Source organism: Salvelinus fontinalis, chromosome 24 (genome assembly GCF_029448725.1).
Source record: "Salvelinus fontinalis isolate EN_2023a chromosome 24, ASM2944872v1, whole genome shotgun sequence".
NCBI classification, from domain to species: Eukaryota; Metazoa; Chordata; class Actinopteri; order Salmoniformes; family Salmonidae; genus Salvelinus; species Salvelinus fontinalis.
The window spans coordinates 8,084,621-8,109,620 of NC_074688.1; the positions used below are offsets into that span (position 1 = coordinate 8,084,621).

At 51.8% G+C, this 25,000-nt stretch overlaps 1 protein-coding gene across 2 annotated transcripts in view; it reads left to right on the plus strand.

Annotated features, from left to right (window-relative positions):
• Positions 1-25,000, plus strand: part of LOC129821872 (guanylate cyclase soluble subunit alpha-2-like) — a 106,729-nt gene that overhangs the window by 7,800 nt on the left and 73,929 nt on the right. For both annotated transcript variants that reach the window (XM_055879582.1, XM_055879581.1), the window contains exon 4: positions 15,559-16,442. In XM_055879582.1, the coding sequence (XP_055735557.1) occupies positions 15,559-16,442 (884 nt within the window). The remainder of the gene's footprint in view (positions 1-15,558; positions 16,443-25,000) is intronic.

The window sequence follows — 25,000 nt, forward strand, 5'->3', positions numbered from 1 at the left end:
CCCTCCATCTCCCTACCTCCTTCCATCCATCTCCATCTACCTCCCTCCATCTCTCTCCCTCCCTCCATCTCTCTACCTCCATCCATCTACCTCCCTCCATCCATCTCTCTCTACCTCCCTCCATCTCTCTACTTCCCTCCCTCCATCTACCTCCCTCTCTCCCTACATCTCTCTCTACCTCCCTCCATCTCTCTCTACCTCCCTCCATCCATCTACCTCCCTCCATCCATCTCTCTCTACCTCCCTCCATCTCTCTCTACCTCCCTCCATCCATCTACCTCCCTCCATCCATCTCTCTCTACCTCCCTCCATCTCTCTACTTCCCTCCCTCCATCTACCTCCCTCTCTCCCTACATCTCTCTCTACATCCCTCCCTCCATCTCTCTACCTCCCTCCCTCCATCTCTCTCTACTTCCATCCATCTCCATCTACCTCCCTCCATCTCTCTCCCTCCCTCCATCTCTCTACCTCCATCTATCTACCTCCCTCCATCCATCTCTCTCTACCTCCCTCCATCTCTCTACCTCCCTCCCTCCATCTACCTCCCTCCCTCCCTACATCTCGCTCTACATCCCTCCCTCTCTCTCTACCTCCCTCCATCTCCCTCTACCTCCCCCTCCATCTACCTACCTCCCCCTCCATCTCCCTCTACCTCCCCCTCCATCTACCTATCTCCCTCCCTCCATCTCTCTCTACCTCCCTCCCTCCATCTCTCTCTACCTCCCTCCATCTCTCTACCTCCCTCCCTCCATCTACCTCCCTCCCTCCCTACAGCTCTCTCTACATCCCTCCCTCTCTCTCTACCTCCCTCCATCTCCCTCTACCTCCCCCTCCATCTACCTACCTCCCTCCCTCCCTCCCTCCATCTCTCTACCTCCCTCCCTCCATCTCTCTCTACCTACCTCCCTCTCTATCTACCTCCCTCCATCTCCCTCTACCTCCGTCCCTCCATCTCTCTACCTCCCCCTCCATCTACCTACCTACCTCCCTCCCTCCATCTCTCTCTACTTCCCTTCCTCCCTTCATTTCCATCTACCTCCCTCCATCTACTTCTACCTCGTTCCATCTCCCTCTACCTCCCTCCCTTATTCTGTCTACCTTCCTCCGTCTGTCTACCTCCCTCCATCTACCTCCCTCCATCCATCTCTATCTACCTCCCTTCATCTCTCTACCTCCCTCCCTCCATCTCTCTCTACCTCCATCCAACTCCATCTACCTCCCTCCATCTCTCTACCTCCCTCCATCCAACTCCATCTACCTCCCTCCATCTCCATCTACCTCCATCCATGTCTATCTACCTCCCCCCTCCATCTACCTACCTCCCTCCCTCCATGTCCCTCTACTTCTCTCCCTACCTCCCTCTCTCTATACCTCCCTCCATCTCCCTCTACCTCCCTCCCTCCATCTCCCTCTACCTCCCTCCCTCCATCTCTCTACCTCCCCCTCCATCTACCTACCTACCTCCCTCCCTTCATCTCTCTCTACTTCCCTTCCTCACTTCATTTCCATCTACCTTGCTCCATCTACTTCTACCTCCTTCCATCTCCCTCTACCACCCTCACTTATTCTGTCTACCTTCCTCCGTCTGTCTACCTTCCTCCATGTCTCTCTACCTCCCTCCCTCCATCTCTCTCTACCTCCCTCTATCTCCCTCTACCTCCCTCCCTCCCTCTATCTCCCTCTACCTCCCTCCATCTCTCTACCTCCCTCCCTCCATCTACCTCCCTCCCTCCCTACATCTCTCTCTACATCCCTCCCTCTCTCTCTACCTCCCTCCATCTCCCTCTACCTCCCCCTCCATCTACCTACCTCCCTCCCTCCCTCCATCTCTCTACCTCCCTCCCTCCACCTTTCTCTACCTACCTACCTCCCTCTCTCTCTACCTCCCTCCATCTCCCTCTACCTACCTCCCTCCCTCCATCTCCCTCTACCTCCCCCTCCATCTACCTACCTACCTACCTCCCTCCCTCCATCTCTCTCTACTTCCCTTCCTCCCTTCATTTCCATCTACCTCCCTCCATCTACTTCTACCTCGTTCCATCTCCCTCTACCTCCCTCCCTTATTCTGTCTACCTTCCTCCGTCTGTCTACCTTCCTCCATGTCTCTCTACCTCCCTCCCTCCATCTCTCTCTACCTCCCTCTATCTCCCTCTACCTCCCTCCCTCCCTCTATCTCCCTCTACCTCCCTCCATCTCTCTACCTCCCTCCCTCCATCTACCTCCCTCCCTCCCTACATCTCTCTCTACATCCCTCCCTCTCTCTCTACCTCCCTCCATCTCCCTCTACCTCCCCCTCCATCTACCTACCTCCCTCCCTCCCTCCATCTCTCTACCTCCCTCCCTCCACCTTTCTCTACCTACCTACCTCCCTCTCTCTCTACCTCCCTCCATCTCCCTCTACCTACCTCCCTCCCTCCATCTCCCTCTACCTCCCCCTCCATCTACCTACCTACCTCCCTCCCTCCATCTCTCTCTACTTCCCTTCCTCCCTTCATTTCCATCTACCTCCCTCCATCTACTTCTACCTCGTTCCATCTCCCTCTACCTCCCTCCCTTATTCTGTCTACCTTCCTCCGTCTGTCTACCTTCCTCCGTCTGTCTACCTCCCTCCATCTACCTCCCTCCATCTCTCTACCTCCCTCCATCCATCTCTATCTACCTCCCTCCATCTCTCTACCTCCCTCCCTCCATCTCTCTACCTCCCTCCATCCAACTCCATCTACCTCCCTCCATCTCTCTACCTCCCTCCATCCAACTCCATCTACCTCCCTCCATCTCTCTACCTCCCTCCCTCCATCTCTCTCTACCTCCATCCATCTCCATATACCTCCCTCCATCTCTCTACCTCCCTCCATCCAACTCCATCTACCTCCCTCCATCTCTCTACCTCCCTCCATCCAACTCCATCTACCTCCCTCCATCTCCATCTACCTCCATCCATGTCTATCTACCTCCCCCCTCCATCTACCTACCTCCCTCCCTCCATGTCCCTCTACTTCTCTCCCTCCCTCCATCTCTCTCTACCTACCTCCCTCTCTCTATACCTCCCTCCATCTCCCTCTACCTCCCTCCCTCCAACTCCCTCTACCCCCCTCCCTCCATCTCTCTACCTCCCCCTCCATCTACCTACCTACCTCCCTCACTCCATCTCTCTCTATTTCCCTTCCTCCCTTCATTTCCATCTACCTACCTCCCTCCATCTCTCTCTCCTCCCTCTATCTCCCTCTACCTTCCTCCATCTACTTCTACCCCCTTCCATCTCCCTCTACCTCCCTCCCTTATTCTGTCTACCTTCCTCCGTCTGTCTACCTTCCTCCGTCTGTCTACCTCCCTCCCTTATTCTGTCTACCTTCCTCCCTTATTCTGTCTACCTTCCTCCGTCTGTCTACTCCCTCCCTTATTCTGTCTACCTTCCTCCCTTATTCTGTCTACCTTCCTCCGTCTGTCTACCTCCCTCTCTTATTCTATCTACCTTCCTCGGTCTGTCTACCTTCCTCCGTCTGTCTACCTTCCTCCGTCTGTCTACCTCCCTCCCTTATTCTGTCTACCTTCCTCGGTCTGTCTACCTTCCTCCGTCTGTCTACCTTCCTCCCTTATTCTGTCTACCTTCCTCCGTCTGTCTACCTCCCTCCCTTATTCTGTCTACCTTTCTCCGTCTGTCTACCTTCCTCCCTTATTCTGTCTACCTTCCTCCGTCTGTCTACCTCCCTCCCTTATTCTGTCTACCTTCCTCCGGCTGTCTACCTCCCTCCCTTATTCTGTCTACCTTCCTCCGTCTGTCTACCTTCCTCCGTCTGTCTACCTCCCTCCCTTATTCTGTCTACCTTCCTCCCTTTTTCTGTCTACCTTCCTCCGTCTGTCTCCCTCCCTCCCTTATTCTGTCTACCTTCCTCCGTCTGTCTACTTTCCTCCGTCTGTCTACCTCCCTCCCTTATTCTGTCTACCTTCCTCCCTTATTCTGTATACCTTCCTCCTTCTGTCTACCTCCCTCCCTTATTCTGTCTACCTTCCTCCGTCTGTCTACCTTCCTCCGTCTGTCTACCTCCCTCCCTTATTCTGTCTACCTTCCTCCGTCTGTCTACCTTCCTCCGTCTGTCTGCCTCCCTCCCTTATTCTGTCTACCTTCCTCCGTCTGTCTACCTCCTTCCCTTATTCTGTCTACCTTCCTCCGTCTGTCTACCTCCCTCCCTTATTCTGTCTACATTCCTCCGTCTGTCTACCTTCCTCCGTCTGTCTACCTTCCTCCGTCTGTCTACCTCCTTCCCTTATTCTGTCTACCTTCCTCCGTCTGTCTACCTCCCTCCCTTATTCTGTCTACATTCCTCCGTCTGTCTACCTTCCTCCGTCTGTCTACCTCCCTCCCTTATTCTGTCTACCTTCCTCCCTTATTCTGTATACCTTCCTCCTTCTGTCTACCTCCCTCCCTTATTCTGTCTACCTTCCTCCGTCTGTCTACCTTCCTCCGTCTGTCTACCTCCCTCCCTTATTCTGTCTACCTTCCTCCGTCTGTCTACCTTCCTCCGTCTGTCTGCCTCCCTCCCTTATTCTGTCTACCTTCCTCCGTCTGTCTACCTCCTTCCCTTATTCTGTCTACCTTCCTCCGTCTGTCTACCTCCCTCCCTTATTCTGTCTACATTCCTCCGTCTGTCTACCTTCCTCCGTCTGTCTACCTTCCTCCGTCTGTCTACCTCCTTCCCTTATTCTGCCTACCTTCCTCCGTCTGTCTACCTCCCTCCCTTATTCTGTCTACCTTCCTTCGTCTGTCTACTTCCTTCCCTTATTCTGTCTACCTTCCTCCGTCTGTCTACTTCCTTCCCTTATTCTGTCTACCTTCCTCCGTCTGTCTACTTCCTTCCCTTATTCTGTCTACCTTCCTCCGTCTGTCTACCTTCCTCCGTCTGTCTACTTCCTTCCCTTATTCTGTCTACCTTCCTCCGTCTGTGTACTTCCTTCCCTTATTCTGTCTACCTTCCTCCGTCTGTCTACCTCCTTCCCTTATTCTGTCTACCTTCCTCCGTCTGTCTACCTTCCTCCGTCTGTCTACTTCCTTCCCTTATTCTGTCTACCTTCCTCCGTCTGTCTACCTCCCTCCCTTATTCTGTCTACCTTCCTCCGTCTGTCTACCTTCCTCCGTCTGTCTACCTCCCTCCCTTATTCTGTCTACCTTCCTCCGTCTGTCTACCTTCCTCCGTCTGTCTGCCTCCCTCCCTTATTCTGTCTACCTTCCTCCGTCTGTCTACCTCCTTCCCTTATTCTGTCTACCTTCCTCCGTCTGTCTACCTCCCTCCCTTATTCTGTCTACATTCCTCCGTCTGTCTACCTTCCTCCGTCTGTCTACCTTCCTCCGTCTGTCTACCTCCTTCCCTTATTCTGCCTACCTTCCTCCGTCTGTCTACCTCCCTCCCTTATTCTGTCTACTTTCCTTCGTCTGTCTACTTCCTTCCCTTATTCTGTCTACCTTCCTCCGTCTGTCTACTTCCTTCCCTTATTCTGTCTACCTTCCTCCGCCTGTCTACTTCCTTCCCTTATTCTGTCTACCTTCCTCCGTCTGTCTACCTTCCTCCGTCTCTCTACCTCCCTCCCTCCATCTCTCTCTACCTACCTCCCCTTCCATCTACCTACCTCCCTCCCTCCCTCCCTCCATCTCTCTACCTCCCTCCCTCCATCTCTCTCTACCTACCTCCCTCTCTATCTACCTCCCTCCATCTCCCTCTACCTCCGTCCCTCCATCTCTCTACCTCCCCCTCCATCTACCTACCTACCTCCCTCCCTCCATCTCTCTCTACTTCCCTTCCTCCCTTCATTTCCATCTACCTCCCTCCATCTACTTCTACCTCGTTCCATCTCCCTCTACCTCCCTCCCTTATTCTGTCTACCTTCCTCCGTCTGTCTACCTCCCTCCATCTACCTCCCTCCATCCATCTCTATCTACCTCCCTTCATCTCTCTACCTCCCTCCCTCCATCTCTCTCTACCTCCATCCAACTCCATCTACCTCCCTCCATCTCTCTACCTCCCTCCATCCAACTCCATCTACCTCCCTCCATCTCCATCTACCTCCATCCATGTCTATCTACCTCCCCCCTCCATCTACCTACCTCCCTCCCTCCATGTCCCTCTACTTCTCTCCCTACCTCCCTCTCTCTATACCTCCCTCCATCTCCCTCTACCTCCCTCCCTCCATCTCCCTCTACCTCCCTCCCTCCATCTCTCTACCTCCCCCTCCATCTACCTACCTACCTCCCTCCCTTCATCTCTCTCTACTTCCCTTCCTCACTTCATTTCCATCTACCTTGCTCCATCTACTTCTACCTCCTTCCATCTCCCTCTACCACCCTCACTTATTCTGTCTACCTTCCTCCGTCTGTCTACCTTCCTCCATGTCTCTCTACCTCCCTCCCTCCATCTCTCTCTACCTCCCTCTATCTCCCTCTACCTCCCTCCCTCCCTCTATCTCCCTCTACCTCCCTCCATCTCTCTACCTCCCTCCCTCCATCTACCTCCCTCCCTCCCTACATCTCTCTCTACATCCCTCCCTCTCTCTCTACCTCCCTCCATCTCCCTCTACCTCCCCCTCCATCTACCTACCTCCCTCCCTCCCTCCATCTCTCTACCTCCCTCCCTCCACCTTTCTCTACCTACCTACCTCCCTCTCTCTCTACCTCCCTCCATCTCCCTCTACCTACCTCCCTCCCTCCATCTCCCTCTACCTCCCCCTCCATCTACCTACCTACCTACCTCCCTCCCTCCATCTCTCTCTACTTCCCTTCCTCCCTTCATTTCCATCTACCTCCCTCCATCTACTTCTACCTCGTTCCATCTCCCTCTACCTCCCTCCCTTATTCTGTCTACCTTCCTCCGTCTGTCTACCTTCCTCCGTCTGTCTACCTCCCTCCATCTACCTCCCTCCATCTCTCTACCTCCCTCCATCCATCTCTATCTACCTCCCTCCATCTCTCTACCTCCCTCCCTCCATCTCTCTACCTCCCTCCATCCAACTCCATCTACCTCCCTCCATCTCTCTACCTCCCTCCATCCAACTCCATCTACCTCCCTCCATCTCTCTACCTCCCTCCCTCCATGTCTCTCTACCTCCATCCATCTCCATATACCTCCCTCCATCTCTCTACCTCCCTCCATCCAACTCCATCTACCTCCCTCCATCTCTCTACCTCCCTCCATCCAACTCCATCTACCTCCCTCCATCTCCATCTACCTCCATCCATGTCTATCTACCTCCCCCCTCCATCTACCTACCTCCCTCCCTCCATGTCCCTCTACTTCTCTCCCTCCCTCCATCTCTCTCTACCTACCTCCCTCTCTCTATACCTCCCTCCATCTCCCTCTACCTCCCTCCCTCCAACTCCCTCTACCCCCCTCCCTCCATCTCTCTACCTCCCCCTCCATCTACCTACCTACCTCCCTCACTCCATCTCTCTCTATTACCCTTCCTCCCTTCATTTCCATCTACCTACCTCCCTCCATCTCTCTCTCCTCCCTCTATCTCCCTCTACCTTCCTCCATCTACTTCTACCCCCTTCCATCTCCCTCTACCTCCCTCCCTTATTCTGTCTACCTTCCTCCGTCTGTCTACCTTCCTCCGTCTGTCTACCTCCCTCCCTTATTCTGTCTACCTTCCTCCCTTATTCTGTCTACCTTCCTCCGTCTGTCTACTCCCTCCCTTATTCTGTCTACCTTCCTCCCTTATTCTGTCTACCTTCCTCCGTCTGTCTACCTCCCTCTCTTATTCTATCTACCTTCCTCGGTCTGTCTACCTTCCTCCGTCTGTCTACCTTCCTCCGTCTGTCTACCTCCCTCCCTTATTCTGTCTACCTTCCTCGGTCTGTCTACCTTCCTCCGTCTGTCTACCTTCCTCCCTTATCCTGTCTACCTTCCTCCGTCTGTCTACCTCCCTCCCTTATTCTGTCTACCTTCCTCCGTCTGTCTACCTTCCTCCCTTATTCTGTCTACCTTCCTCCGTCTGTCTACCTCCCTCCCTTATTCTGTCTACCTTCCTCCGGCTGTCTACCTCCCTCCCTTATTCTGTCTACCTTCCTCCGTCTGTCTACCTTCCTCCGTCTGTCTACCTCCCTCCCTTATTCTGTCTACCTTCCTCCCTTTTTCTGTCTACCTTCCTCCGTCTGTCTCCCTCCCTCCCTTATTCTGTCTACCTTCCTCCGTCTGTCTACCTTCCTCCGTCTGTCTACCTCCCTCCCTTATTCTGTCTACCTTCCTCCGTCTGTCTACCTTCCTCCCTTATTCTGTCTACCTTCCTCCGTCTGTCTACCTCCCTCCCTTATTCTGTCTACCTTCCTCCGGCTGTCTACCTCCCTCCCTTATTCTGTCTACCTTCCTCCGTCTGTCTACCTTCCTCCGTCTGTCTACCTCCCTCCCTTATTCTGTCTACCTTCCTCCCTTTTTCTGTCTACCTTCCTCCGTCTGTCTCCCTCCCTCCCTTATTCTGTCTACCTTCCTCCGTCTGTCTACCTTCCTCCGTCTGTCTACCTCCCTCCCTTATTCTGTCTACCTTCCTCCCTTATTCTGTATACCTTCCTCCTTCTGTCTACCTCCCTCCCTTATTCTGTCTACCTTCCTCCGTCTGTCTACCTTCCTCCGTCTGTCTACCTCCCTCCCTTATTCTGTCTACCTTCCTCCGTCTGTCTACCTTCCTCCGTCTGTCTGCCTCCCTCCCTTATTCTGTCTACCTTCCTCCGTCTGTCTACCTCCTTCCCTTATTCTGTCTACCTTCCTCCGTCTGTCTACCTCCCTCCCTTATTCTGTCTACATTCCTCCGTCTGTCTACCTTCCTCCGTCTGTCTACCTTCCTCCGTCTGTCTACCTCCTTCCCTTATTCTGTCTACCTTCCTCCGTCTGTCTACCTCCCTCCCTTATTCTGTCTACATTCCTCCGTCTGTCTACCTTCCTCCGTCTGTCTACCTCCCTCCCTTATTCTGTCTACCTTCCTCCCTTATTCTGTATACCTTCCTCCTTCTGTCTACCTCCCTCCCTTATTCTGTCTACCTTCCTCCGTCTGTCTACCTTCCTCCGTCTGTCTACCTCCCTCCCTTATTCTGTCTACCTTCCTCCGTCTGTCTACCTTCCTCCGTCTGTCTGCCTCCCTCCCTTATTCTGTCTACCTTCCTCCGTCTGTCTACCTCCTTCCCTTATTCTGTCTACCTTCCTCCGTCTGTCTACCTCCCTCCCTTATTCTGTCTACATTCCTCCGTCTGTCTACCTTCCTCCGTCTGTCTACCTTCCTCCGTCTGTCTACCTCCTTCCCTTATTCTGCCTACCTTCCTCCGTCTGTCTACCTCCCTCCCTTATTCTGTCTACCTTCCTTCGTCTGTCTACTTCCTTCCCTTATTCTGTCTACCTTCCTCCGTCTGTCTACTTCCTTCCCTTATTCTGTCTACCTTCCTCCGTCTGTCTACTTCCTTCCCTTATTCTGTCTACCTTCCTCCGTCTGTCTACCTTCCTCCGTCTGTCTACTTCCTTCCCTTATTCTGTCTACCTTCCTCCGTCTGTGTACTTCCTTCCCTTATTCTGTCTACCTTCCTCCGTCTGTCTACCTCCTTCCCTTATTCTGTCTACCTTCCTCCGTCTGTCTACCTTCCTCCGTCTGTCTACTTCCTTCCATTATTCTGTCTACCTTCCTCCGTCTGTCTACCTCCCTCCCTTATTCTGTCTACCTTCCTCCGTCTGTCTACCTCCCTCCCTTATTCTGTCTACCTTCCTCCGTCTGTCTACCTTCCTCCGTCTGTCTACCTCCCTCCCTTATTCTGTCTACCTTCCTCCGTCTGTCTACCTTCCTCCGTCTGTCTGCCTCCCTCCCTTATTCTGTCTACCTTCCTCCGTCTGTCTACCTCCTTCCCTTATTCTGTCTACCTTCCTCCGTCTGTCTACCTCCCTCCCTTATTCTGTCTACATTCCTCCGTCTGTCTACCTTCCTCCGTCTGTCTACCTTCCTCCGTCTGTCTACCTCCTTCCCTTATTCTGCCTACCTTCCTCCGTCTGTCTACCTCCCTCCCTTATTCTGTCTACTTTCCTTCGTCTGTCTACTTCCTTCCCTTATTCTGTCTACCTTCCTCCGTCTGTCTACTTCCTTCCCTTATTCTGTCTACCTTCCTCCGCCTGTCTACCTCCCTCCCTTATTCTGTCTACCTTCCTCCGTCTGTCTACCTTCCTCCGTCTGTCTACCTCCCTCCCTTATTCTGTCTACCTTCCTCCGTCTGTCTACCTTCCTCCGTCTGTCTGCCTCCCTCCCTTATTCTGTCTACCTTCCTCCGTCTGTCTACCTCCTTCCCTTATTCTGTCTACCTTCCTCCGTCTGTCTACCTCCCTCCCTTATTCTGTCTACATTCCTCCGTCTGTCTACCTTCCTCCGTCTGTCTACCTTCCTCCGTCTGTCTACCTCCTTCCCTTATTCTGCCTACCTTCCTCCGTCTGTCTACCTCCCTCCCTTATTCTGTCTACCTTCCTTCGTCTGTCTACTTCCTTCCCTTATTCTGTCTACCTTCCTCCGTCTGTCTACTTCCTTCCCTTATTCTGTCTACCTTCCTCCGTCTGTCTACTTCCTTCCCTTATTCTGTCTACCTTCCTCCGTCTGTCTACCTTCCTCCGTCTGTCTACTTCCTTCCCTTATTCTGTCTACCTTCCTCCGTCTGTGTACTTCCTTCCCTTATCCTGTCTACCTTCCTCCGTCTGTCTACCTCCTTCCCTTATTCTGTCTACCTTCCTCCGTCTGTCTACCTTCCTCCGTCTGTCTACTTCCTTCCCTTATTCTGTCTACCTTCCTCCGTCTGTCTACCTCCCTCCCTTATTCTGTCTACCTTCCTCCGTCTGTCTACCTTCCTCCGTCTGTCTACCTCCCTCCCTTATTCTGTCTACCTTCCTCCGTCTGTCTACCTTCCTCCGTCTGTCTGCCTCCCTCCCTTATTCTGTCTACCTTCCTCCGTCTGTCTACCTCCTTCCCTTATTCTGTCTACCTTCCTCCGTCTGTCTACCTCCCTCCCTTATTCTGTCTACATTCCTCCGTCTGTCTACCTTCCTCCGTCTGTCTACCTTCCTCCCTTATTCTGTCTACCTTCCTCCCTTATTCTGTATACCTTCCTCCTTCTGTCTACCTCCCTCCCTTATTCTGTCTACCTTCCTCCGTCTGTCTACCTTCCTCCGTCTGTCTACCTCCCTCCCTTATTCTGTCTACCTTCCTCCGTCTGTCTACCTTCCTCCGTCTGTCTGCCTCCCTCCCTTATTCTGTCTACCTTCCTCCGTCTGTCTACCTCCTTCCCTTATTCTGTCTACCTTCCTCCGTCTGTCTACCTCCCTCCCTTATTCTGTCTACATTCCTCCGTCTGTCTACCTTCCTCCGTCTGTCTACCTTCCTCCGTCTGTCTACCTCCTTCCCTTATTCTGCCTACCTTCCTCCGTCTGTCTACCTCCCTCCCTTATTCTGTCTACCTTCCTTCGTCTGTCTACTTCCTTCCCTTATTCTGTCTACCTTCCTCCGTCTGTCTACTTCCTTCCCTTATTCTGTCTACCTTCCTCCGTCTGTCTACTTCCTTCCCTTATTCTGTCTACCTTCCTCCGTCTGTCTACCTTCCTCCGTCTGTCTACTTCCTTCCCTTATTCTGTCTACCTTCCTCCGTCTGTGTACTTCCTTCCCTTATTCTGTCTACCTTCCTCCGTCTGTCTACCTCCTTCCCTTATTCTGTCTACCTTCCTCCGTCTGTCTACCTTCCTCCGTCTGTCTACTTCCTTCCCTTATTCTGTCTACCTTCCTCCGTCTGTCTACCTCCCTCCCTTATTCTGTCTACCTTCCTCCGTCTGTCTACCTTCCTCCGTCTGTCTACCTCCCTCCCTTATTCTGTCTACCTTCCTCCGTCTGTCTACCTTCCTCCGTCTGTCTGCCTCCCTCCCTTATTCTGTCTACCTTCCTCCGTCTGTCTACCTCCTTCCCTTATTCTGTCTACCTTCCTCCGTCTGTCTACCTCCCTCCCTTATTCTGTCTACATTCCTCCGTCTGTCTACCTTCCTCCGTCTGTCTACCTTCCTCCGTCTGTCTACCTCCTTCCCTTATTCTGCCTACCTTCCTCCGTCTGTCTACCTCCCTCCCTTATTCTGTCTACTTTCCTTCGTCTGTCTACTTCCTTCCCTTATTCTGTCTACCTTCCTCCGTCTGTCTACTTCCTTCCCTTATTCTGTCTACCTTCCTCCGCCTGTCTACCTCCCTCCCTTATTCTGTCTACCTTCCTCCGTCTGTCTACCTTCCTCCGTCTGTCTACCTCCCTCCCTTATTCTGTCTACCTTCCTCCGTCTGTCTACCTTCCTCCGTCTGTCTGCCTCCCTCCCTTATTCTGTCTACCTTCCTCCGTCTGTCTAACTCCTTCCCTTATTCTGTCTACCTTCCTCCGTCTGTCTACCTCCCTCCCTTATTCTGTCTACATTCCTCCGTCTGTCTACCTTCCTCCGTCTGTCTACCTTCCTCCGTCTGTCTACCTCCTTCCCTTATTCTTCCTACCTTCCTCCGTCTGTCTACCTCCCTCCCTTATTCTGTCTACCTTCCTTCGTCTGTCTACTTCCTTCCCTTATTCTGTCTACCTTCCTCTGTCTGTCTACTTCCTTCCCTTATTCTGTCTACCTTCCTCCGTCTGTCTACTTCCTTCCCTTATTCTGTCCACCTTCCTCCGTCTGTCTACCTTCCTCCGTCTGTCTACTTCCTTCCCTTATTCTGTCTACCTTCCTCCGCCTGTGTACTTCCTTCCCTTATTCTGTCTACCTTCCTCCGTCTGTCTACCTCCTTCCCTTATTCTGTCTACCTTCCTCCGTCTGTCTACCTTCCTCCGTCTGTCTACTTCCTTCCCTTATTCTGTCTACCTTCCTCCGTCTGTCTACCTCCCTCCCTTATTCTGTCTACCTTCCTCCGTCTGTCTACCTTCCTCCGTCTGTCTACCTCCCTCCCTTATTCTGTCTACCTTCCTCCGTCTGTCTACCTTCCTCCGTCTGTCTGCCTCCCTCCCTTATTCTGTCTACCTTCCTCCGTCTGTCTACCTCCTTCCCTTATTCTGTCTACCTTCCTCCGTCTGTCTACCTCCTTCCCTTATTCTGTCTACATTCCTCCGTCTGTCTACCTTCCTCCGTCTGTCTACCTTCCTCCGTCTGTCTACCTCCTTCCCTTATTCTGCCTACCTTCCTCCGTCTGTCTACCTCCCTCCCTTATTCTGTCTACTTTCCTTCGTCTGTCTACTTCCTTCCCTTATTCTGTCTACCTTCCTCCGTCTGTCTACTTCCTTCCCTTATTCTGTCTACCTTCCTCCACCTGTCTACTTCCTTCCCTTATTCTGTCTACCTTCCTCCGTCTGTCTACCTTCCTCCGTCTGTCTACCTCCCTCCCTTTTTCTGTCTACCTTCCTCCGTCTGTCTGCCTCCCTCCCTTATTCTGTCTACCTTCCTCCGTCTGTCTACCTCCTTCCCTTATTCTGTCTACCTTCCTCCGTCTGTCTACCTCCCTCTCTTATTCTGTCTACATTCCTCCGTCTGTCTACCTTCCTCCGTCTGTCTACCTTCCTCCGTCTGTCTACCTCCTTCCCTTATTCTGTCTACTTTCCTCCGTCTGTCTACCTCCCTCCCTTATTCTGTCTACATTCCTCCGTCTGTCTACCTTCCTCCGTCTGTCTACCTCCCTCCCTTATTCTGTCTACCTTCCTCCCTTATTCTGTATACCTTCCTCCTTCTGTCTACCTCCCTCCCTTATTCTGTCTACCTTCCTCCGTCTGTCTACCTTCCTCCGTCTGTCTACCTCCCTCCCTTATTCTGTCTACCTTCCTCCGTCTGTCTACCTTCCTCCGTCTGTCTGCCTCCCTCCCTTATTCTGTCTAGTTTCCTCCGTCTGTCTACCTCCTTCCCTTAATCTGTCTACCTTCCTCCGTCTGTCTACCTCCCTCCCTTATTCTGTCTACATTCCTCCGTCTGTCTACCTTCCTTCGTCTGTCTACCTTCCTCCGTCTGTCTACCTCCTTCCCTTATTCTGCCTACCTTCTTCCGTCTGTCTACCTCCCTCCCTTATTCTGTCTACCTTCCTTCGTCTGTCTACTTCCTTCCCTTATTCTGTCTACCTTCCTCCGTCTGTCTACTTCCTTCCCTTATTCTGTCTACCTTCCTCCGTCTGTCTACCTTCCTCCGTCTGTCTACTTCCTTCCCTTATTCTGTCTACCTTCCTCCGTCTGTGTACTTCCTTCCCTTACTCTGTCTACCTTCCTCCGTCTGTCTACCTCCTTCCCTTATTCTGTCTACCTTCCTCCGTCTGTCTACCTTCCTCCGTCTGTCTACTTCCTTCCCTTATTTTGTCTACCTTCCTCCGTCTGTCTACCTCCCTCCCTTATTCTGTCTACCTTCCTCCGTCTGTCTACCTCCTTCCCTTATTCTGTCTACCTTCCTCCGTCTGTCTACCTCCCTCCCTTATTCTGTCTACATTCCTCCGTCTGTCTACCTTCCTCCGTCTGTCTACCTTCCTCCGTCTGTCTACCTCCTTCCCTTATTCTGCCTACCTTCCTCCGTCTGTCTACCTCCCTCCCTTATTCTGTCTACCTTCCTCCGCCTGTCTACTTCCTTCCCTTATTCTGTCTACCTTCCTCCGTCTGTCTACTTCCTTCCCTTATTCTGTCTACCTTCCTCCGTCTGTCTACCTCCTTCCCTTATTCTGTCTATCTTCCTCCGTCTGTCTACCTCCCTCCCTTATTCTGTCTACCTTCCTCCGTCTGTCTACCTCCTTCCCTTATTCTGTCTACCTTCCTCCGTCTGTCTACCTCCCTCTCTCCATGTCTCTCTACCTCCCTCTCTCCATCGCTGCCTCAGCCGTGACATGCCTGTAAATGTCAGCATGCTCCTCACCATACTCTCATTACCTAACCCACCTGTGTGTGTGTGTGTGTGTGTGTGTGTGTGTGTGTGTGTGTGTGTGTGTGTGTGTGTGTGTGTGTGTGTGGTTTGTAGTTTTTTGTGTGTTGTCCAGCCTGTTGTGTTCTCTCTGTTTGTTATGCATCAGGGTTGACTGATCAGTCAGAAAAACAGCAGCTGTGTGTGTGTGTGTGTGTGTGCATGTGTGTGTGTGTGTGTGTGTTTGTGTGTGTGTGTGTGTGTGTGTGTGTGTGTGTGTGTGTGTGTGTGTGTGTGTGTGTGTGTGTGTGTGTGTGTGTGTGTGTGTGCTCTAAAGCTGACTCTAGATCAGCGTTCTGCTCTGCTTGTCCTTCACAGTAAATAACTTCCTACAGCCCAGCCATGGCACTCCAGCTGTGTTTGTTTACTTTGATGTTGTGGTTGTGTTTTCCTTACGTTGTCCTGAGGTTGTAGTTGTGTTGTCCTTACGTTGTCCTGAGGTTGTGGTTGTGTTGTTTTTACGTTGTCCTGAGGTTGTGGTTGTGTTGTCCTTACGTTGTCCTGAGGTTGTAGTTGTGTTGTCCTTACGTTGTCCTGAGGTTGTGGTTGTGTTGTTCTTACGTTGTCCTGAGGTTGTGGTTGTGTTGTTCTTACGGTGTCCTGAGGTTGTGGTTGTGTTGTGTTCTAGGTGTGCGGTTCTGTGAGCTGAGGGAGCGTTTCGGGGAGGAGTTCTTCGGTCTGTGTTTCGAAGAGAATGAGCGGGTTCTAAGAGCGGTGGGAGGGAACCTGCAGGACTTCTTTAACGGCTTTGACGCCATCTTAGAACACATCAGAACCTCGACCGGACGCCGCGCCTCTTCAGAGAGCCCCTCCTTTCAATGCAAAGACCCTCACGAGGAGGAGAGAGGAGGAGGAGGAGGAGGAGAAGGAAGAAGGGAGAGGGTGGGAGGAAAGCTTCTCCTCCTCCACTGCTTTAACCCCGCCCCTGTCGTGGGATTGGCTATGCCAGGTCTGATCCGAGCCGTCGCACGCCGAATCTTCCACTCCCAAGTTGTGGTGAAGGAAGCCCCTCCCCTAGCGCCCTTGTCGCCCAATGAGGACCCAGAACACTCAGGAGGAGACTCCACCCCTACACCGACCCCCTCTCCTTCCGCATCACCATCACCCCCTTCCCCGTCTGCCCCCGTCTGCCTCTCCTTCCTCATCAGAGAAACATCACCCTCCCCTCCCTCCATCCCTCCCTCCTCTGTCACTCTTCCAACAGCGACCTCCAAGCAGACCCTGCCGCCCCTCTCCCTCTCCCCCACTGACCTGCGCATCGGTCCAGCAACATTCTGCAGGGCCTTCCCCTTCCACCTGGTGTTGGGCCCCAGCATGGAGCTGCTGCAGCTAGGGGAAGGTCTGAGAAGGCAGGCACGGATCGAGCCTCACCGGACCCTCTCCTTCAGGGACTGCTTTGAGATTATGTCCCCCAGGATCCAGCCCACCTTCCAGGCCATACTGCTGCGCCTGGCCTCCCCCTTCACCATCCGCACCCGGCCAGACTGCTCCCAGTCAGGCACCAAGGAGAAGGTATTTATGTACTGTCTGTCTGTCTGTCTGTCTGTCTGTCTGTCCGTCCGTCCGTCCGTCCGTCCGTCCGTGTGTGTGTGTGAGTATGTGTGTGTGTGTGCATCAGAAAAAGAGGCAAAAATGGTCCTGTTGTATAACATCCTCTATCTACAGTCTCCTCTGTCAGCTAGCTACACACACTGCTATCTCCATCCTCTATCTACAGTCTCCTCTGTCAGCTAGCTACACACTGCTCTCTCCATCCTCTATCTACAGTCTCCTCTGTCAGCTAGCTACACACTGCTCTCTCCATCCTCTATCTACAGTCTCCTCTGTCAGCTAGCTACACACACTGCTATCTCCATCCTCTATCTACAGTCTCCTCTGTCAGCTAGCTACACACTGCTCTCTCCATCCTCTATCTACAGTCTCCTCTGTCAGCTAGCTACACACTGCTCTCTCCATCCTCTATCTACAGTCTCCTCTGTCAGCTAGCTACACACACTGCTCTCTCCATCCTCTATCTACAGTCTCCTCTGTCAGCTAGCTACACACACTGCTCTCTCCATCCTCTATCTACAGTCTCCTCTGTCAGCTAGCTACACACACTGCTATCTCCATCCTCTATCTACAGTCTCCTCTGTCAGCTAGCTACACACACTGCTCTCTCCATCCTCTATCTACAGTCTCCTCTGTCAGCTAGCTACACACACTGCTCTCTCCATCCTCTATCTACAGTCTCCTCTGTCAGCTAGCTACACACACTGCTCTCTCCATCCTCTATCTACAGTCTCCTCTGTCAGCTAGCTACACACTGCTCTCTCCATCCTCTATCTACAGTCTCCTCTGTCAGCTAGCTACACACACTGCTCTCTCCATCCTCTATCTACAGTCTCCTCTGTCAGCTAGCTACACACACTGCTCTCTCCATCCTCTATCTACAGTCTCCTCTGTCAGCTAGCTAAACACTGCTCTCTCCATCCTCTATCTACAGTCTCCTCTGTCAGCTAGCTACACACACTGCTCTCTCCATCCTCTATCTACAGTCTCCTCTGTCAGCTAGCTACACACACTGCTCTCTCCATCCTCTATCTACAGTCTCCTCTGTCAGCTAGCTACACACACTGCTCTCTCCATCCTCTATCTACAGTCTCCTCTGTCAGCTAGCTACATACACTGCTCTCTCATCCTCTATCTACAGTCTCCTCTGTCAGCTAGCTAAACACTGCTCTCTCCATCCTCTATCTACAGTCTCCTCTGTCAGCTAGCTAAACACTGCTCTCTCCATCCTCTATCTACAGTCTCCTCTGTCAGCTAGCTACACACACTGCTCTCTCCATCCTCTATCTACAGTCTCCTCTGTCAGCTAGCTACACACACTGCTCTCTCCATCCTCTATCTACAGTCTCCTCTGTCAGCTAGCTACATACACTGCTCTCTCCATCCTCTATCTACAGTCTCCTCTGTCAGCTAGCTAAACACTGCTCTCTCCATCCTCTATCTACAGTCTCCTCTGTCAGCTAGCTAAACACTGCTCTCTCCATCCTCTATCTACAGTCTCCTCTGTCAGCTAGCTACATACACTGCTCTCTCATCCTCTATCTACAGTCTCCTCTGTCAGCTAGCTAAACACTGCTCTCTCCATCCTCTATCTACAGTCTCCTCTGTCAGCTAGCTAAACACTGCTCTCTCCATCCTCTATCTACAGTCTCCTCTGTCAGCTAGCTACACACACTGCTCTCTCCATCCTCTATCTACAGTCTCCTCTGTCAGCTAGCTACACACACTGCTCTCTCCATCCTCTATCTACAGTCTCCTCTGTCAGCTAGCTACATACACTGCTCTCTCCATCCTCTATCTACAGTCTCCTCTGTCAGCTAGCTACACACACTGCTCTCTCCATCCTCTATCTACAGTCTCCTCTGTCAGCTAGCTACACACACTGCTCTCTCCATCCTCTATCTACAGTCTCCTCTGTCAGCTAGCTACATACACTGCTCTCTCCATCCTCTATCTACAGTCTCCTCTGTCAGCTAGCTACACACACTGCTCTCTCCATCCTCTATCTACAGTCTCCTCTGTCAGCTAGCTACACACACTGCTCTCTCCATCCTCTATCTACAGTCTCCTCTGTCAGCTAGCTACACACTGCTCTCTCCATCCTGTATCTACAGTCTCCTCTGTCAGCAAGCTACACACACTGCTCTCTCCATCCTCTATCTACAGTCTCCTCTGTCAGCTAGCTACATACACTGCTCTCTCCATCCTCTATCTACAGTCTCCTCTGTCAGCTAGCTACACACTGCTCTCTCCATCCTCTATCTACAGTCTCCTCTGTCAGCTAGCTACACACTGCTCTCTCCATCCTCTATCTACAGTCTCCTCTGTCAGCTAGCTACACACTGCTCTCTCCATCCTCTATCTACAGTCTCCTCTGTCAGCTAGCTACACACACTGCTCTCTCCATCCTCTATCTACAGTCTCCTCTGTCAGCTAGCTACACACACTGCTCTCTCCATCCTCTATCTACAGTCTCCTCTGTCAGCTAGCTACACACACTGCTCTCTCCATCCTCTATCTACAGTCTCCTCTGTCAGCTAGCTACACACACTGCTCTCTCCATCCTCTATCTACAGTCTCCTCTGTCAGCTAGCTACACACTGCTCTCTCCATCCTCTATCTACAGTCTCCTCTTTCAGCAAGCTACACACACTGCTCTCTCCATCCTCTATCTACAGTCTCCTCTGTCAGCTAGCTACATACACTGCTCTTTCCATCCTCTATCTACAGTCTCCTCTGTCAGCTAGCTACACACACTGCTCTCTCCATCCTCTATCTACAGTCTCCTCTGTCAGCTAGCTACACACACTGCTCTCTCCATCCTCTATCTACAGTCTCCTCTTTCAGCAAGCTACACACACTGCTCTCTCCATCCTCTATCTACAGTCTCCTCTGTCAGCTAGCTACATACACTGCTCTTTCCATCCTCTATCTACAGTCTCCTCTGTCAGCTAGCTACACACACTGCTCTCTCCATCCTCTATCTACAGTCTCCTCTGTCAGCTAGCTACACACACTGCTCTCTCCATCCTCTATCTACAGTCTCCTCTGTCAGCTAGCTACACACACTGCTCTCTCCATCCTCTATCTACAGTCTCCTCTGTCAGCTAGCTACACACTGCTCTCTCCATCCTCTGTCTACAGTCTCCTCTGTCAGCTAGCTACACACACTGCTCTCTCCATCCTCTATCTACAGTCTCCTCTGTCAGCAAGCTACACACACTGCTCTCTCCATCCTCTATCTACAGTCTCCTCTGTCAGCTAGCTACACACACTGCTCTCTCCATCCTCTATCTACAGTCTCCTCTGTCAGCTAGCTACATACACTGCTCTCTCCATCCTCTATCTACAGTCTCCTCTGTCAGCTAGCTACACACTGCTCTCTCCATCCTCTATCTACAGTCTCCTCTGTCAGCTAGCTACACACACTGCTCTCTCCATCCTCTATCTACAGTCTCCTCTGTCAGCTAGCTACACACACTGCTCTCTCCATCCTCTATCTACAGTCTCCTCTGTCAGCTAGCTACACACACTGCTCTCTCCATCCTCTATCTACAGTCTCCTCTGTCAGCTAGCTACACACACTGCTCTCTCCATCCTCTATCTACAGTCTCCTCTGTCAGCTAGCTACACACACTGCTCTCTCCATCCTCTATCTACAGTCTCCTCTGTCAGCTAGCTACACACACTGCTCTCTCCATCCTCTATCTACAGTCTCCTCTGTCAGCTAGCTACATACACTGCTCTCTCCATCCTCTATCTACAGTCTCCTCTGTCAGCTAGCTACACACTGCTCTCTCCATCCTCTATCTACAGTCTCCTCTGTCAGCTAGCTACACACTGCTCTCTCCATCCTGTATCTACAGTCTCCTCTGTCAGCTAGCTACACACTGCTCTCTCCATCCTCTATCTACAGTCTCCTCTGTCAGCAAGCTACACACACTGCTCTCTCCATCCTCTATCTACAGTCTCCTCTGTCAGCAAGCTACACACACTGCTCTCTCCATCCTCTATCTACAGTCTCCTCTGTCAGCTAGCTAAACACTGCTCTCTCCATCCTCTATCTACAGTCTCCTCTGTCAGCTAGCTACATACACTGTTCTCTCCATCCTCTATCTACAGTCTCCTCTGTCAGCTAGCTACACACTGCTCTCTCCATCCTCTATCTACAGTCTCCTCTGTCAGCTAGCTACACACACTGCTCTCTCCATCCTCTATCTACAGTCTCCTCTGTCAGCTAGCTACACACACTGCTCTCTCCATCCTCTATCTACAGTCTCCTCTGTCAGCTAGCTACACACTGCTCTCTCCATCCTCTATCTACAGTCTCCTCTGTCAGCTAGCTACACACTGCTCTCTCCATCCTCTATCTACAGTCTCCTCTGTCAGCTAGCTAAACACTGCTCTCTCCATCCTCTATCTACAGTCTCCTCTGTCAGCTAGCTACACACACTGCTCTCTCCATCCTCTATCTACAGTCTCCTCTGTCAGCTAGCTACACACACTGCTCTCTCCATCCTCTATCTACAGTCTCCTCTGTCAGCTAGCTACACACTGCTCTCTCCATCCTCTATCTACAGTCTCCTCTGTCAGCTAGCTACACACTGCTCTCTCCATCCTCTATCTACAGTCTCCTCTGTCAGCTAGCTACACACACTGCTCTCTCCATCCTCTATCTACAGTCTCCTCTGTCAGCTAGCTACACACACTGCTCTCTCCATCCTCTATCTACATGTAACAGTATAACTTTAAACCGTCCCCTCGCCCCGACCCGGGCGCGAACCAGGGACCCTCTGCACACATTGACAACGGTCGCCCACGAAGCAGCGTTACCCATCGCTCCACAAAAGCCACGGCCCTTGCAAAGCAAGGGGCAACACTACTTAAGTCTCAGAGCAAGTGACGTAACTGATTGAAATGCTACTAGCGCGTACCCGCTAACTAGCTAGCCATTTCACATCCGTTACATACAGTCTCCTCTGTCAGCTAGCTACACACTGCTCTCTCCATCCTCTATCTACAGTCTCCTCTGTCAGCTAGCTACACACACTGCTCTCTCCATCCTCTATCTACAGTCTCCTCTGTCAGCTAGCTAAACACTGCTCTCTCCATCCTCTATCTACAGTCTCCTCTGTCAGCTAGCTACACACACTGCTCTCTCCATCCTCTATCTACAGTCTCCTCTGTCAGCTAGCTACACACTGCTCTCTCCATCCTCTGTCTACAGTCTCCTCTGTCAGCTAGCTACACACACTGCTCTCTCCATCCTCTATCTACAGTCTCCTCTGTCAGCAAGCTACACACACTGCTCTCTCCATCCTCTATCTACAGTCTCCTCTGTCAGCTAGCTACACACACTGCTCTCTCCATCCTCTATCTACAGTCTCCTCTGTCAGCTAGCTACACACTGCTCTCTCCATCCTCTATCTACAGTCTCCTCTGTCAGCTAGCTACACACACTGCTCTCTCCATCCTCTATCTACAGTCTCCTCTGTCAGCTAGCTACACACACTGCTCTCTCCATCCTCTATCTACAGTCTCCTCTGTCAGCTAGCTACACACTGCTCTCTCCATCCTCTATCTACAGTCTCCTCTGTCAGCTAGCTACACACACTGCTCTCTCCATCCTCTATCTACAGTCTCCTCTGTCAGCTAGCTACACACACTGCTCTCTCCATCCTCTATCTACAGTCTCCTCTGTCAGCTAGCTACACACTGCTCTCTCCATCCTCTATCTACAGTCTCCTCTGTCAGCTAGCTACACACACTGCTCTCTCCATCCTCTATCTACAGTCTCCTCTGTCAGCAAGCTACACACACTGCTCTCTCCATCCTCTATCTACAGTCTCCTCTGTCAGCTAGCTACACACTGCTCTCTCCATCCTCTATCTACAGTCTCCTCTGTCAGCTAGCTACACACACTGCTCTCTCCATCCTCTATCTACAGTCTCCTCTGTCAGCTAGCTACACACACTGCTCTCTCCATCCTCTATCTACAGTATCCTCTGTCAGCTAGCTACACACACTGCTCTCTCCATCCTCTATCTACAGTCTCCTCTGTCAGCTAGCTACACACACTGCTCTCTCCATCCTCTATCTACAGTCTCCTCTGTCAGCTAGCTACACACACTGCTCTCTCCATCCTCTATCTACAGTCTCCTCTGTCAGCTAGCTACACACACTGCTCTCTCCATCCTCTATCTACAGTCTCCTCTGTCAGCTAGCTACACACTGCTCTCTCCATCCTCTATCTACAGTCTCCTCTGTCAGCTAGCTACACACACTGCTCTCTCCATCCTCTATCTACAGTCTCCTCTGTCAGCTAGCTAAACACTGCTCTCTCCATCCTCTATCTACAGTCTCCTCTGTCAGCTAGCTACACACACTGCTCTCTCCATCCTCTATCTACAGTCTCCTCTGTCAGCAAGCTACACACACTGCTCTCTCCATCCTCTATCTACAGTCTCCTCTGTCAGCTAGCTACACACACTGCTCTCTCCATCCTCTATCTACAGTCTCCTCTGTCAGCTAGCTACACACACTGCTCTCTCCATCCTCTATCTACAGTCTCCTCTGTCAGCTAGCTACACACACTGCTCTCTCCATCCTCTATCTACAGTCTCCTCTGTCAGCTAGCTACACACACTGCTCTCTCCATCCTCTATCTACAGTCTCCTCTGTCAGCTAGCTACACACACTGCTCTCTCCATCCTCTATCTACAGTCTCCTCTGTCAGCTAGCTACACACTGCTCTCTCCATCCTCTATCTACAGTCTCCTCTGTCAGCTAGCTACACACACTGCTCTCTCCATCCTCTATCTACAGTCTCCTCTGTCAGCTAGCTACACACACTGCTCTCTCCATCCTCTATCTACAGTCTCCTCTGTCAGCTAGCTACACACACTGCTCTCTCCATCCTCTATCTACAGTCTCCTCTGTCAGCTAGCTACACACACTGCTCTCTCCATCCTCTATCTACAGTCTCCTCTGTCAGCTAGCTACACACTGCTCTCTCCATCCTCTATCTACAGTCTCCTCTGTCAGCTAGCTACACACTGCTCTCTCCATCCTCTATCTACAGTCTCCTCTGTCAGCTAGCTACACACACTGCTCTCTCCATCCTCTATCTACAGTCTCCTCTGTCAGCTAGCTACACACACTGCTCTCTCCATCCTCTATCTACAGTCTCCTCTGTCAGCTAGCTACACACACTGCTCTCTCCATCCTCTATCTACAGTCTCCTCTGTCAGCTAGCTACACACACTGCTCTCTCCATCCTCTATCTACAGTCTCCTCTGTCAGCTAGCTACACACTGCTCTCTCCATCCTCTATCTACAGTCTCCTCTGTCAGCTAGCTACACACACTGCTCTCTCCATCCTCTATCTACAGTCTCCTCTGTCAGCTAGCTACACACACTGCTCTCTCCATCCTCTATCTACAGTCTCCTCTGTCAGCTAGCTACACACACTGCTCTCTCCATCCTCTATCTACAGTCTCCTCTGTCAGCTAGCTACACACACTGCTCTCTCCATCCTCTATCTACAGTCTCCTCTGTCAGCTAGCTACACACTGCTCTCTCCATCCTCTATCTACAGTCTCCTCTGTCAGCTAGCTACACACACTGCTCTCTCCATCCTCTATCTACAGTCTCCTCTGTCAGCTAGCTACACACACTGCTCTCTCCATCCTCTATCTACAGTCTCCTCTGTCAGCTAGCTACACACACTGCTCTCTCCATCCTCTATCTACAGTCTCCTCTGTCAGCTAGCTACACACTGCTCTCTCCATCCTCTATCTACAGTCTCCTCTGTCAGCTAGCTACACACACTGCTCTCTCCATCCTCTATCTACAGTCTCCTCTGTCAGCTAGCTAAACACTGCTCTCTCCATCCTCTATCTACAGTCTCCTCTGTCAGCTAGCTACACACACTGCTCTCTCCATCCTCTATCTACAGTCTCCTCTGTCAGCTAGCTACACACACTGCTCTCTCCATCCTCTATCTACAGTCTCCTCTGTCAGCTAGCTACACACACTGCTCTCTCCATCCTCTATCTACAGTCTCCTCTGTCAGCTAGCTACACACTGCTCTCTCCATCCTCTATCTACAGTCTCCTCTGTCAGCTAGCTACACACACTGCTCTCTCCATCCTCTATCTACAGTCTCCTCTGTCAGCAAGCTACACACACTGCTCTCTCCATCCTCTATCTACATGTAACAGTATAACTTTAAACCGTCCCCTCGCCCCAACCCGGGCGCGAACCAGGGACCCTCTGCACACATTGACAACGGTCGCCCACGAAGCAGCGTTACCCATCGCTCCACAAAAGCCACGGCCCTTGCAAAGCAAGGGGCAACACTACTTAAGTCTCAGAGCAAGTGACGTAACTGATTGAAATGCTACTAGCGCGTACCCGCTAACTAGCTAGCCATTTCACATCCGTTACATACAGTCTCCTCTGTCAGCTAGCTACACACTGCTCTCTCCATCCTCTATCTACAGTCTCCTCTGTCAGCT